We start from the raw sequence: 15,352 nt of genomic DNA on the forward strand, positions 1-15,352 counted from the left end.
AGCACAGGCTCCAGGTGCGCAGGCTCAGCGGCCATGGCTCACGGGCCCAGCCGCTCCATGGCATGTGGGATCTTCCCAGACCAGGGCACAAACCCGTGTCCCCTGCATCGGCAGGTGGACTCTCAACCACTGCACCACCAGGGAAGCCCCCCAGAAAGTTTAACATGGTTCTTCCTGATGGGAATTTTAATCTGGGACTACCTCCCAACCAAACCTTGGAGGTTATGTTCACTGGGACACCCTATCCACTCAACCAAACCCACAGACTTAAGAACAATCCATTGATATGAAAAACTGGTTAAGAAGTGCTTCGTTTATCTCTTCCTTCACCTATATTTGCTTAACCCTGAGCACCCAGAGCAACTTCCCTTTGACATCTCATTTTCACAGTACATTGGACAAGACCCTGAGACGAGCATTGCTGGATAAATGCTGTGTGTGTGAACCCGCAGGCTGAACACTGCAGAGACCTCTCGGGCCTGGTGCGTCTCGGCTCTCATTCACACACACACACACAGGAGGGTTTTCCCATGAGTGTGCAGAAACCCTGCTGTATGAAATGGGAAGGGACTGCCTGTACTTCCCTTCTGCCACAATCTCTAAAGCTTTTTTTGCTTTATTGCAAAGGCATGAGAGAATTTTAGCTGATTTTTTTCCCCTAAGTAACTAGCACCCTTAAGGCACCATCAATTTGAGGGATCAGGATAATAATAATTGTCATGGACTGAATGTTTGTGTCCCTCCAAAATTCATACTTTGAAACCCTAAGCCCCATTGCGATGGTATTAGGAGGTGGAGCCTTTGGCTGGTAATTAGGTTTAGATGAGGTCATGAGGGTAAGCATGCATGATGGGAGTAGTGACCTCATAAGAAGAGACCAGAGAGCTTGCTCATGCACGAGCTCTCTCTCTCTCTCTCTCTCTCTCTCTCTCTCTCCCCCCCTCACCTCCTCCCTTCATGTGAGGATACAGCAAGAAGACAGCCACTTGCAAGCTAGGAAGAGAAACCCACGCAGAACCTGTTGATGCTGGCACCCTGATGTCAGATTTCCTAGCCTCCAGAACTGTGAGGAATAAATTTCTGTTGTTTAAGCCACCCAGTCTATGGCATTTTGTTATAGCAGCCCGAGCAGACTAAGACAGTAATAGAATCATAATCATCAGAGGAGAAATCACTAGGTGCCAGGCAGTGTTCTAAGCACTTTATATGAGCTCAGTTAATCTTAATAACCTTATCGCCCCCATTTTACAGATGGCATAGATGGAAGTTAAATGACCTTGCCAAGGTCACACAGCTAGTCAGCTGTGAATCTCGAATTTTAAGGTGGGCAGTATAACTCCCGGCTCTCAGCTCTTAGCCAGGATACTATACTGCCTCTGTATGGAAGTGAAAAACCTAGACCCTGTACTCAGTGCTACCTTTGGGCCCCTCCAAACAAAGCCACTTTCACAGTAGCCCTGACCAGCTTTAACTATGTGAATTACAGCCATCCAAGGAGATAGCGCCTAACCTCACACGTCAACAGAGCCACGGGCACAGCACCTTGTAAAGCCTATGCCCCAGAGGTAGATGTTGTGGTTACAGGGCTCCCGCCCCGTTTTCTTAAATAGAAATGAAACTTCTCTACTTTTATGGGGAAAGGGAGTATCACAGTTGAGAAGCTAGTAAAGGTTAGGGACTCTTTCCCTAGAAAAAGGCCAATATACGCATACCCAATTTTAAAAATATTTCAGGATGAAAGCCCCTGTTCTGACAGATAAAATGTAGAAAAGGAAGTACCACAACATGAGAATTGTAGAAACTATGTGGCGGGCACATGGGGTTCAATTCCTCTAACTTTTCTGTATGTTTAAAATTTTTCCTAATAAAATGTCGGGAGGAAAAAAAAAAAAACCCTGTTTTTAAAAAGGGTAAATAATGCCAAGTTCTAAAAGTATAACTTTATGTTATAAGCCCAGGTCTATTCTCACCATTTTTCAACTCATAATAAAACTAATTTCCTACTCTGGAGAGTGGGACAATATGGATACTTCATGGGAAGACATCCCCACCTTGTGAGCTTTTAGAATATTACTATTCACATGCACCCCAGTGTTTATTGCAGCACTCTTTATAATAGCCAGGTCATGGAAGCAAGCTAAATGCCCATACAGACAAATGGAAAAAGATGTGGTACATATATACAATGGAATATTACTCAGCCATAAAAAGGAATGAAATTGGGTCATTTGTAGAGATGTGGGTGGACCTAGAGACTGTCATACAGAGTGACGTTAAGTCAGAAGGAGAAAAACAAATATCGTATATTAAGACATATGTGGAATCTAGAAAAATGGTACAGATGAACCGGTCTGCAAGGCAGAAATACAGACACAGATGTAGAGAACAAACATATGGACACCAAGAGGGGAAAGTGGCAGGTTGGTGGTGGTGGGATGAACTGGGAGATTGGGATTGACATGTATACACTAATATGTATAAAACAGATAACTAATAAGAACCTGCTGCATAAAAAAATAAAAAAAAGAAGAGGGCTTCCCTGGTGGCGCAGTGGTTAAGAATCCACCTGCCAATGCACGGGACATGGGTTCGAGCCCTGGTCTGGGAAGATCCCACATGCCACAGAGCAGCTAAGCCCGTGTGCCACAACTACCGAGCCTGCACTCTAGAGCCCATGAGCCACAACTACTGCAGCCCGTGTGCCACAACTGCTGAAGCCCACATGCCTAGAGCCCCTGCTCTGCAATAAGAGAAGCCACCGCAACAAAAAGCCCGTGCACCGCAACAAAGAGTAGCACCTGCTCTCGGCAACTAGAGAAAACCCGCGTGCAGCAGGGAAGACCCAATGCAGCCAAAAATTAAATAAATGAATAAATAAATAAATTTATTTTTTTTAAAAAAAGAGATGTGGCTAGGGAAAAAAAAGAATATTACTACTAAACACCATTTCCATTACACTTAATATCTTAAAAATTGTATAAGGATGATTTTCCTTAATTAAGTGAACTAATTCCCCATTCCAGAACTGTGAGGACACCAAAGGCTAACTGAGCTATCCGTTTACTTTCTTGGTTAGCCTCATTTTACCCCAAAGTGTTTCAGTGAGTCTGCAATATACAATCTTTACCACCTTTCTTTTGGCTTTTTTCTGAGCCCATTTCAAACAGGCACTCTGATGGCCCTGGTTTATAGTACCTCCCAGTACCTCTGAGGTTCTACTGACTACCCAAAGGCACACATCTGTCCCCTGAGCCACTAATACACAAGCTCCACAGGAAGGTCATATCTGCACCATGCAACCAGTAGCTTGGCTTGAGGTGCTCGGGAATTACTTATTAAATGAATGAGTCCTCTATCATCAGACGGGATGGCCAATCACTGATACACCCTACTGACGGCTGACCAAGATCGTGCATGGCTGCCTGCTAGACTGTCAACTGACTTTTAATTCCAACTACCAATCTAAATTCTTATTTATGAAGTGAAAAGAGAATGTTGTAACCTAGGCAATGCTTGGAGACTAGGAAAGACCTGTTAAGAAATTAGGTCCTTCGATAATCATATGTAATATTTATACTTAAGGTTAAGGAAAAGCCAAAAGGTGCCTAAGCATTTATAAAAGATGTTTCATAAATCAAGCCTCCAAGGTACAAATCCTGTTACTTCCCGGCTGGCTCTGAGCCACTTCCCAAGCCCATAAAAATGAAAATGTCTGAGTTATGTTCTGCAGGGTAGACCACAACAATGCTCTTCTGAGACCCAAGCGGTCCAGGAGATGGGTGGGACACACTGAGAAAATCTAACTTGTTCTGGTCCAAAGTAATAGCTGACCAAATGGGCAACAGCTAAAGGAGCCAAGCCCAAGAACATTGGCTGTGAGGAGTGCGGTGTCCAACAGTAAGCATTTGAGGCGGTGGGGCCACTTACAGTTCAACCCGGTGAAACTGAACATTCCAATCTGCTCTGTGATATGGTTCCAGGTTCCAGGGGTCTTGAGGGCTTCTAATCGTGCCCTGAGCTCAGATCTCATAGTCAGAATGCGGTCAGCCATTGTCTTCACATTACCTGTCCTGAGTAGACAGCAATATGAATACCAATCCACACAGGAGAGATGGTACACGAAAACATAAAAATTTTTTTAATGTAATTTAATCTGTAAGCTGAAAACATGATCACAACCTGCCTAATTATGGTATGTGGATGCCTGGATGGGTGGATAAGGAGACCAGAGATAGACTTACTAGGCAGAAGGAAAGGACTTTATTTACTGATGGAGTTTATGGCTAGTCTTAGGTATACTGGCTGTAATACCACTTATGTTTTAACTCAGACTTCAGCTAGGTGCTGCTTGAGACAGGATAATATATGTTCTTCAGCTAGGTGCTGCTTGAGACAGGATAGTATATTTTATCAGGTGTAATTAAGTAGAGATTGCAGATTTAGCTACTACAAAAAAATTACTGTTTCAAAATAGGACAAAATATATATAAATTAGATAAGAATGAAGAGCCCCAAAATTGTTGCACTGACTTGAAGTTAGATATTCTATTCTATCAGAAATTCCTCCCTGTATTTCCCAACTTTAAGGGGACGAAGCCTGGGTGGTGGGAGAGTGGGGGAAACTCCCATTCACTGAGGGCCTCCTTCCTATGTTCCCAGTGCTCTGTTACACGTGTGTTAAGTGTCAGCTCTATTTTACAGAAATAATAACTGACACTCAAAAGAGGTTCAAGTATTTTTGTCCTGCCTCTGCCAGCATAAAAGGAAGAGACAGTTAAATGTAATGGGACAATCGCTGTTCTGCATCCCCACGCTTTGCCATCTGGCGTTGAGCCCCTTACCATTCATTAAAAAGCTCAGGGTCAGAGAGAGTATGGGCCACGATTCGTGCTCCCTGAGCAGGGGGATTGGACCACGTAATTCGCACTATCTTCTCCATCTGGGAAAGGACCCGGAGGATGCTATCAGGTTCTTTCGCAACCACGGTCAGATTCCCCACTCGCTCATCTAAAAGGAAGGAGGAGAATCAGCCTTGGGGCTCCGGGGGCGGCGAGGCTGGGGCAGCTGGGCTGTAACTCATGAGAGCACTCACTGTAGAGCCCGAAGTTCTTGGAGAAGGACTGGGCACAGAAGAGCTCGAACCCTTCAGACACAAAATAGCGAATGGCCCAGGCGTCTTTCTCCAGGTTGCCAGATGCGAAGCCCTGATAGGCTGAGTCAAAGAAGGGGAACAGAAACCGGCGCTGCGAGGAAGGAAAGTGAGTCAGGGCAGGAAATCCTCCTGGAACCAACCTCAGACACTGGCCTTCCTTCCCCAACTGGTGCCTGGAAGGAATGTCTCACCCTGTCCGTTTCTCCTACCTCTTCCCTTTCTGCATCCAACTCCACTTTACATCTGTTTCTCTGTTCACCTAAATACCAACTAACAAATCTAACAACTTCGGTAAACCTTATTTTTTTAAGTATATTGTCCTGGAGTGTCATGATGCTGCTTTGCCAACAGGGCACATCTGATCATGTCACTCCATGACATCAAAGATTTCCAGGGGCTCCCCACTGCCCTCAGAATAAAGTCCGAGGCTTCAGCACAGGACCTGGCCCCCATTTACCTCTCTAGCCTCATCACTCACTCGCCCCCTCCCCTGGAACTCCAGCCCATACCAAGAATTACTTTTACTTCCTCATATGGACCATTACCTCTGCCTTAGGCTTTTGATGGTGCTCTTCCCTCTGCAGGAAACATTCCTTCCCTGCCAGCCCCGACCCATCCTCATCCTTCAAGTCTAAACACGGAAACCACTTCTTCCAGGAAGGCTTCCTCTGCTACCACCAACCCTCCCAAAATGCACGCACTCCCCAGAGTCTGGGCTATGTGCCTCCATAGGACCCCATCAACACAGCTGTCTCATAGTACGTGGCTGTGTCCCCAAACAGGCTGTATGCTCTGAGGGCAGAACCACCTCTGCTTTGTTCACTATTGTCCCCCTATGGCACCTGGTACATAATAGTTTATCAAGAAGTATTCTTTAAACATGTTAATGAAGAATATATACACCTTGAGCTAGAAATTCCAGTGTAGAAAGTTATCCCAAAGAAATAATAAAAAGGAGGTTTATTACATATATTGTTCACAAGAGTAAGAAACCTGAGCACGAAATGGCCATCAACTGATTTAATCAATCTGTAATGTGACATAGCCATGCATGTCATGTATAACTACACTAAAAAAAAAATTTAAAAAGAAAAGAGCCTGACATTCTGTATATCAAAATGTTAACAGTGGCTTTCTTTAGGTAATAGAATTTATAGTTAGTACTTATTTTTTTCTTTAGGCTTTTCTCCATTTTTCCAAATTTTTCCATAAATAGGTACTGCTGTTGAATACATCAAATATTAATACACACTATTTTAAGAGATGCTCTGAAAAGACAGTTACCTTCATGACAGAGGCAATCTGCTTCCACTGCTCCGGAGTTGGGTCAGTCCCAGTCGGGTTGTGTGCACAGGCGTGGAGGACAAAGATGGAGAACTCGGGAGCTTTCTGGGGAGAAGGAAGGTATGTAAGTTCTGACACCAGCAGGGACATAGGGGGCAGAGTCAGGGGCACAGAGGGCAGGTACTCCCTCCTTACGTGCCATTTCAGAAACCACCATCTGGTCTGAGTAGGGTGTCTCAGACTCTCTCACTTATCAACTGATCCAAAGACTTTTCCCTGCTCTTCTTGACGTCATAGCATTCTGTCTACTTTTTCTTCTAATAACCCACCTCCAGATCATTCAGAAAACCCTGGAGGTCTAGTCCTCTCTTCGCTGCATCCCAATAGTGATAAGACCGAATTTCTTTAAATCCAGCGGCAATAAAGACACCATTATGATTCTCTGCAAACAAAGGGATAAAACGTTAAATGTTTTACAAACACAAGGAAACACAAGGAGGCATGAACAGAAGGGACTCAAGGCAGCTTCCAGGGCCCTCACAGGCTCAACACCCACTGGGTGACATGGAGGTGAGGGGTTAAGATTGAGAGGAATGATTGTGACCAGGAACAAGTTTGACCAGTCTAGTCATGCTGACTTACATCCTACTACAGTGGGGCCTCCCTCCTCTGGGAAGGCTCAATATATACTAAAACACAAGTTCACCAAGAGTCTTGGGATAAAGTAGTCCCAATCTGAATTTAAGCATCAGGTTACCCATGTACTGCCATAATCCACTGCTCAAGCCATTCTCATGTTAGTTGATCCAGGGCTGGGTTACATTTTCAGTGTCGGCAGTGAGACTCATGAGGATAATTCCTTCCCTGCCAGCACCCGACCCATCCTCATCCTTCAAGTCTAAACACGGAAACCACTTCTTCCAGGAAGGCTTCCTCTGCTACCACCAGCCCTCCCAAAACACACGCACTCCCCAAAGTCTGGGCTATGTGCCTCCACAGGACCCCATCAATACAGCTGTCTCACAGTATGTGAGAATTCCCCTGGCTTCTCTGTTTCTCCTCTCGCTACAGCTACAGGACTCACCCCAGGTTGGTGAGGATACATAGACGGGCGTGTCCTTGTTGTTTGTTCCATTGTACCATCGCGCTAAGAACTCAGCTCCAATTCGAAGTGCACCTGTTCCCCCCAAACACTGCACACCTCCTACCTGAAAGAGAAGAAGCAGGGTCACTGGTTAGTTAATGGTGAGGTCAGATAATATTAGGGAAAATATGGTAATGATGAGCACTTCCTTAAATGTGTAATCTCTATAAACTGTCATAACTACATGAAAAAGTATTATTTGCCCATGTTTACAAATGAGGAAACTAAGGCTAAGAAGTGAAGCGCCTTGCTCAGAGTTACCAGCTACTCAGCAGAAAGGTCAGGTCTTCACCCAGTAAGTCTGGAAGTCTGACCCCCAAAGGAGTGTCCCTCTGAACACAGAGGTAGAGGATATACCTAGGCCCTAGGACATACCTCGGGCACATTAGAGTGTGCCCTGCAAGGCAAACCCATCCCTTTGCACCCATCCCAAGATGAAAACTGCCCTCCAACAGAAGCCGGTAAAATAATGTTCCGAGCTTGCTATCAACATCAGTCTGCAGTGCCCTTTCTCATTGCTATAACAAAGGCTTATTAACCCTTAGAAATGTTCTCACAGAACAAAGGTGATATGCAAATACTACTCTCCTCTCCTGAAGCCTCCTCTCATCTTAAAATGGCCTCACCTGGGCAATAATAAAAGTCCTACGTTTTACCGTTTACAAAATACCTTCACACACATTCTTGTCTGACCCTCACACAGCCCTGTAAAGTAAGTTCTACATCCCCCATTTATACATGAGGAAATTGATTCAGAGAAGTGGTTCGCCAAGGGATTTGCAGCTGGTGAGCAGCAGAGCTGGGCATAAATCCAGGCCTTCTCACTCTACATCTAGTCACTAGGCCCTATTTCTGTTGTTCTGCCTAAACATCTTTGCTTTCTCCCCTTCACACTTCTAATTAGGTTTTAGCATAACTCTTCCAGTAGAGAAATGTCATTAATTACGTGTTGCTTAATATGTCTAAAGGAGAAAAAAAGAGAAAGATCACAGAAGAATGTCTACTGAAAAGGAAGGACACACACCAATGTAATAACAGCAGCAACCTCTGGGGAGGGGCCTAGGATGTGGGAATAATGGTCAAAGGGACTTTGGCCTAATCTACAAGTTGTTTTTTTAAAAGTAAGGAGAATGTATTCATGTAGTATTTGGAAAAATTTTTAATAATTTAAAAAATATATTTAGATGTCTGTAATTTGCTATAAAATAATTCAGTTTTGGCAGGGAGGGTGGGGGAATATACAAGACTGACCAAATACAGACCATTGTTGAAGCTAGCTGATGGATCCATGGGGGTTTGTTCATTACAGTTTTAACTACTTTTGTATATATTTGAAATTTCCCGCAATAAAAAAGTAAAAAAAAAAAAAATCTTCCTAGATAAAGAAGAAAAGCTTCCAAAATCCTTTTTAAAAGAACTAATGTCAACACCAATGCTAAAAGATGACAAAGGGAAAAAAAAGAGAAAAAAAGAGACCTCTTTCATGAATATTGATACTAACTTCCTAAATATTAATGAATAGTATGAATCCAATAGTGCATTTAAAAATACTCCCTTGGTCAAGTTAGTCATCCCATGAATGCATGATTATTAACAAATATAGGAGTGAGTCAGTTTTCCTGGACATCTCCCATGTATATGTGTTATTAAACTTTGATTTTCTCCTATTTTAAAAAAAAAGAGAAAAGAAATATAAAATTTGTCATGCTGCTAGATAGAGAAAATGATCACCCAAATGATCATCATAACAGGAGAAAAATATATAGCTATTTCTGATATAAATGCTTGGTAAAAAAAGAAGCAATGAGACTTCCTAAAAATAACTAAAAAAAAAAATAATAAGATCCAGCCATGATGAGTAAGTCAGCTTCATGATGAACACTGAATCACGAGCAGAAGTCCCCTTTAAGCTAGTAACTAGGCAATAATACCAATTATCACTATTATTCCCCACTGCTCTATTTATATTCAGAGATCTGAGCATCTGTGAAAGAACATCGTCTGAAACGTGAAACAGAAGTGAAGTTGACGTTCAGGGAAACGAGGAACTGAGCATGGCATCCACTGCAGAGAGGAGCAAAGGCAGTGGACTGGGATGGAAAAGGTCAGTGTGCATCAGATGTGGTTCTTCAAAGTGGTCCCCCCGAGCACTGGTCCCTTCCCATTTCTTTATTTTTTTTTATTTTAGTAACTTCATTCATTCATTCATTCATTTATTACAGTAGGTCCTTGTTGGTTATCTATTTCAAATATAGCAGTGTTTACCTGTTGCTTCCCATTACCTTAAAAGTTTGGGCTTCACAATGTGACCTACCTGTATTCCTTACGCAAATCTCGACCAAGGTGATGTAACCTAAATGTACATTCATTTTTTATGGATTTGTCATCAGCTAAGCTGAATGTCAACTTTATTCATTATTTCACATTTCAAATACCTCAGCACTTTGTATAGGAATGCTGATACTTCCTATACAAATGAGCAAGGTCTCCCTTAAAGCAGGGTTTTAAGTTATCATGGATATGTGACAGGTGCATGTGGATATCAGTAAAGACATTCCCAAGCATAGTTTTTATATTTCCTGTGCTCAGCTTTTTTTTTGTTTTTTTTTGTGGGGGGGGTTGTTTTAATTAATTTATTCTTTTTTCTTATTAGTCATCCATTTTATACACATCAGAGTATACATGTCAATCCCAATCTCCCAATGCATCCCACCACCACCCCCACCCCCCGCCACTTTACCCCCTTGGTGTCCATGTTTGTTCTTTACATCTGTGTCTCTATTTCTGCGCTGCAAACTGGTTCATCTGTACCATTTTCTAGGTGCCACATACATGCGTTAATACACGATATACGTTTTCCTCTTTCTGATTTACTTCACTCTGTATGACAGTCTCTAGATGCATCCACATCTCTACAAATGACCCAATTTCATTTCTTTTTATGGCTGAGGTATATTCCATTGTATATATGTACCACGACTTCTTTATCCATTTGTCCGTTGATGGGCATTTAGGTTGCTTCCATGGCCTGGCTATTGTAAACAGTGCTGCAATGAACATTGGGGTGCATGTGTCTTTTTGAATTATGGTTTTCTCAGGGTACATGCCCAGTAGTGGGATTGCTGGGTCATATGGTAATTCTATTTGTAGTTCCTTAAGGAACCTCCACACTGTTCTCCACAGTGGCTGTATCAATTTACATTCCCACCAACAGTGCAAGAGGGTTCCCTTTCCTCACACCCTCTCCAGCATTTGTTGTTTGTAGATTTTCTGATGATGCCCATTCTAACTGGTGTGAGGTGATAACTCATTGTAGTTTTGATTTGCATTTCTCTAATAATTAGTGATGTTGAGCAGCTTTTCATGCTTCTTGGCCATCTGTATGTCTTCTTTGGAGAAATGACTATTTAGGCCTTCTGCCCATTTTCAGGTTCGGTTGTTTATTTTTTTAATATTGAGCTGCCTGAGCTGTTTAGATATTTTGGAGATTAATCCCCTGTCCGATGATTCATTTGCAAATATTTTCTCCCGTTCTGAGGGTTGTTTTTTTGTTTTGTTTATGGTTTCCTTTGCTGTGCAAAAGCGCTTAAGTTTCATTAGGTCCCATTTGTTTATTTTTGTTATTATTTCCATTACTCTAGGAGGTGGATCAAAAAAGATCTTACTGTGATTTATGTCAAAGAGTGTTCTTCCTATGTTCTCCTCTAAGAGTTTTATAGTGTCCGGTCTTACAGTTAAGTCTCTAAGCCATTTTGAGTTTACTTTTGTGTATGGTGTTAGGGAGTGTTCTAATTTCATTCTTTTACATGTCCCTGTCCAGTTTTCCCAGCACCACTTATTAAAGAGGCTGTCTTTTCTCCATTGTATATCCTTGCCTCCTTTGTCATAGATTAGTTGACCATAGGGGCATGGGTTTATCTCTGGGCTTTCTATCCTGTTCCATTGATCTATATATCTGTTTTGGTACCAGTACCATATTGTCTTGATTACTGTAGTATAGATTTGTAGTATAGTGGGAAGTCAGAGAGTCTGATTCCTCCAGCTCCATTTTTTTCCCTCAAGACTGCTTTGGCTATTCGGGGTCTTTTGTGTCTCCATACAAATTTTAAGATTTTTTGTTCTGGTTCTGTAAAAAATGCCACTGGTAATTTGATAGGGATTGCATTGAATCTGTAGACTTCTTTGGGTAGTATAGTCATTTTCACAATATTGATTCTTCCAATCCAAGAGCATGGTATATCTCTCCATCTGTTGGTATCATCTTTAATTTCTTTCATCAGTGTCTTATAGTTTTCTGCATACAGGTCTTTTGTCTCCTTAGGTAGGTTTAATCCTAGGTATTTTATTCTTTTTGTTGCAATGGTAAACGGGTGTGTTCCTTAATTTCCCTTTCAGATTTTACAACTTTAGTGTATAGGAATGCAAGAGATTTCTGTGTATTAATTTTGTATCCTGAAACTTTACCAAATTCACTAATTAGCTCTAGCAGTTTTCTGATGGCATCTTTAGGATTCTCGATGTACAGTAACATGTCATCTGCAAACAGTGACAGTTTTACTTCTTTTCCAATCTGTATTCCTTTATTTCTTTTTCTTCTCTGATTGCCGTGGCTAGGACTTCCAAAACTATGTTGAATACTAGTGGCAAGAGTGGACATCCTTGTCTTGTTCCTGATCTTAGAGGAAGTGCTTTCAGTTTTTCATCATTGAGAATGATGTTTGCTGTGGGTTTGTCATATATGGCCTTTATTATGTTGAGGTAGGTTCCCTCTATGCCCACTTTCTGGAAAGTTTTTATCATAAATGGGTGTTGAATTTTGTCAGAAGCTTTTTCTGCATCTATTGAGATGATCATATGGTTTTTATTCTTCAGTTTGTTAATATAGTGTATCACATTGATTGATTTGCGTATATTGAAGAATCCTTGCATCCCTGGGATAAATCCCACTTGGTCATGGTGTATGATTCTTTTAATGTGTTGTTGGATTCTGTTTGCTAGTATTTTGTTGAGGATTTTTGCATCTATATTCATCAGTGATATTGGTCTGTAATTTTCTTTTCTTGGAGTATCTTTGTCTGGTTTTGGTATCAGGGTGATGGTGGCCTCATACAATGAGTTCGGGAGTGTTCCTTCCTCCGAAATTTTTCAGAAGAGTTAGAGGAGGATGGGTGTTAGCTCTTCTCTAAATGTTTGAAAGAATTCACCTGTGAAGCCATCTGGTCCTGTACTTCTGTTTGTTCCAAGATTTTTTTTTTTTTTTTTTTTTTGGCGGTACGCGGGCCTTTCACTGTTGTGGCCTCTCCCGTTGCGGAGCACAGGCTGCGGATGCGCAGGCTCAGTGGCCATGGCTCACAGGTCCAGCCGCTCCGTGGCACGTGGGATCTTCCCGGACCGGGGCACGAACATGTGTCCCCTGCATCGGCAGGTGGACTCTCAACCCCTGCACCACCAGGGAAGCCCTGTTGCAAGATTTTTTTTTTTTTTTTTTTTTTTTTGCGTTACGGGGGCCTCTCACTGTTGTGGCCTCTCCCGTTGCGGAGCACAGGCTCCAGACGTGCAGGCTCAGCGGCCATGGCTCACGGGCCCAGCCGCTCCGCGGCATGTGGGATCTTCCCAGACTGGGGCACGAACCCGCGTCCCCTGCATCGGCAGGCGGACTCTCAACCACTGTGCCACCAGGGAAGCCCCCTGTTGCAAGATTTTTAATCACAGTTTCAATTTCATTACTTGTGACTGGTCTGTTCATATTATCTATTTCTTCCTGGTTCAGTCTTGAAAGGTTATACTTTTCTAAGAATTTGTCCATTTCTTCCAGGTTGTCCATTTTATTGGCATACAGTTGCTCGTAGTAATCTCTTAGGATGCTTTGTATTTCTGCGGTGTCTGTTGTAACTTCTCTTTCATTTCTAATTTTATTGATTTGAGTCCTTTCCGTCTTTTTCTTGATCAGTCTGGCTAATGGTTTATCAATTTTGTTTATCTTCTCAAAGAACCAGCTTTTAGTTTTATTGATCTTTGCTATTGTTTTCCTTGTTTCTATTTCATTTATTTCTGCTCTGATCTTTATGATTTCTTTCCTTCTGCTAACTTTGGGTTTTATTTGTTCTTCTTTCTCTAGTTCCATTAGGTGTAAGGTTAGATTGTTTATTTGAGATTTTTCTTATTTCTTGAGGTAGGCTTGTATAGATATAAAATTCCCTCTTAGAACTGCTTTTGCTGCATCCCATAGGTTTTGGATCATCGTGTTTTCATTGTCATTTGTCTCTAGGTATTTTTTGATTTCCTCTTTGATTTCTTCAGTGATATCTTGGTTAGTTAGTAGTATATTGTTTAGCCTCCATGTGTTTGTGTTTTTTACATTTTTTTCCTTGTAATTCATTTCTAATCTCATAGCGTTGTGGTCAGAAAAGATACTTGATATGATTTCAATTTTCTTAAATTTACTGAGGCTTGATTTTTGACCCAAGTGTGATCTTTCCTGGAGAATGTTCCGTGCACACTTGAGAAGAATGTGTAATCTGCTCTTTTTGGATGGAATGTCCTATAAATATCAATTAAATCTATCTGGTCTATTGTTTCATTTAAATCTTGTGTTTCCTTATTTATTTTCATTTTGGATGATCTGTCCATTGGTGTAAGTGAGGTCTTAAAGACCCCACTATTATTGTGTTACTGTCGATTTCCTTTTTTATAGTTGTTAGCAGTTGCCTTATGTACTGCGGTGCTCCTATGTTGGGTGCATATATATTTATAATTGTTATTTCTTCTTCTTGGATTGATCCCCTGACAATTATGTAGTGTCCTTCCTTGTCTCTTGTAACATTCTTTATTTTAAAGTCTATTTTATCTGATATGAGTATTGCTACTCCAGCTTTCTTTTATTTCCATTTACGTGGAATATCTTTTTCCATCCCCTCACTTTCAGTCTGTATGTGTCCCTAGGTTTGAAGTGGGTCTCTTGTAGAAAGCATATATATGGGTCTTGTGTTTGTATCCATTCAGCAAGCCTGTATCTTTTGGTTGGAGCATTTAATCCATTCACGTTTAGGGTAATTATCAATATGTGTGTTCCTATGACCATTTTCTTAATTGTTTTGGGTTTGTTTTTGTAGGTCCTTTTCTTCTCTTGTGTTTCCCACTTAGAGAAGTTCCTTTAGCATTTGTTGTAGAGCTGGTTTGGTGGTACTGAATTCTCTTAGTTTTTGTTTGTCTGTAAAGCTTTTGATTTCTCCATCGAATCTGAATGAGATCCTTGCTGGGTAGAGTAATCTTGGTTGTAGGTTCTTCCCTTTCATCACTTTAAGTATATCATGCCACTCCCTTCTGGCTTGTAGAGTTTCTCCTGAGAAATCAGCTGTTAACCTTATGGGAGTTCCCTTGTATGTTATTTGTCATTTTTCCCTTGCTGCTTTTATTAATTTTTCTTTGTCTTTAATTTTTGTCAATTTGATTACTATGTGTCTCGGCGTGTTTCTACTTGGGTGTATCCTGTATGGGACTCTCTGCACTTCCTGGAGTTGGGTGGCTATTTCCTTTCCCATGTTAGGGAAGTTTTTGACTATAATCTCTTCAAATATTTCCTCTGGTCCTTTCTCTCTCTCTTCTCCTTCTGGAACCCCTATAGTGTGAATGTTGTTGCATTTAATGTTGTCCCAGAGGTCTCTTAGGCTGTCTTCATTTCTTTTCATTCTTTTTTCTTTATTTTGTTCTGCAGCTGTGAATTCCACCATTCTGTCTTCCAGGTCACTTAACCGTTCTTCTGCCTCAGTTAT

At 41.6% G+C, this 15,352-nt stretch overlaps 1 protein-coding gene across 1 annotated transcript in view; it reads right to left on the reverse strand.

Moving 5' to 3' along the window:
* GOT1 (glutamic-oxaloacetic transaminase 1) overlaps positions 1-15,352 on the reverse strand; it is a gene marked incomplete at its 5' end in the record, with an annotated part of 32,342 nt that overhangs the window by 973 nt on the left and 16,017 nt on the right. Inside the window, 6 exons of the mRNA XM_079709515.1 lie at positions 3,928-4,070; positions 4,842-5,007; positions 5,093-5,243; positions 6,437-6,541; positions 6,766-6,878; positions 7,521-7,644. Of these exons, the coding sequence (XP_079565641.1) occupies positions 3,928-4,070; positions 4,842-5,007; positions 5,093-5,243; positions 6,437-6,541; positions 6,766-6,878; positions 7,521-7,644 (802 nt within the window). The remainder of the gene's footprint in view (positions 1-3,927; positions 4,071-4,841; positions 5,008-5,092; positions 5,244-6,436; positions 6,542-6,765; positions 6,879-7,520; positions 7,645-15,352) is intronic.

This window comes from Hyperoodon ampullatus, assembly GCF_949752795.1.
Source record: "Hyperoodon ampullatus genome assembly, chromosome: 1".
Lineage (NCBI taxonomy): Eukaryota > Metazoa > Chordata > Mammalia > Artiodactyla > Ziphiidae > Hyperoodon > Hyperoodon ampullatus.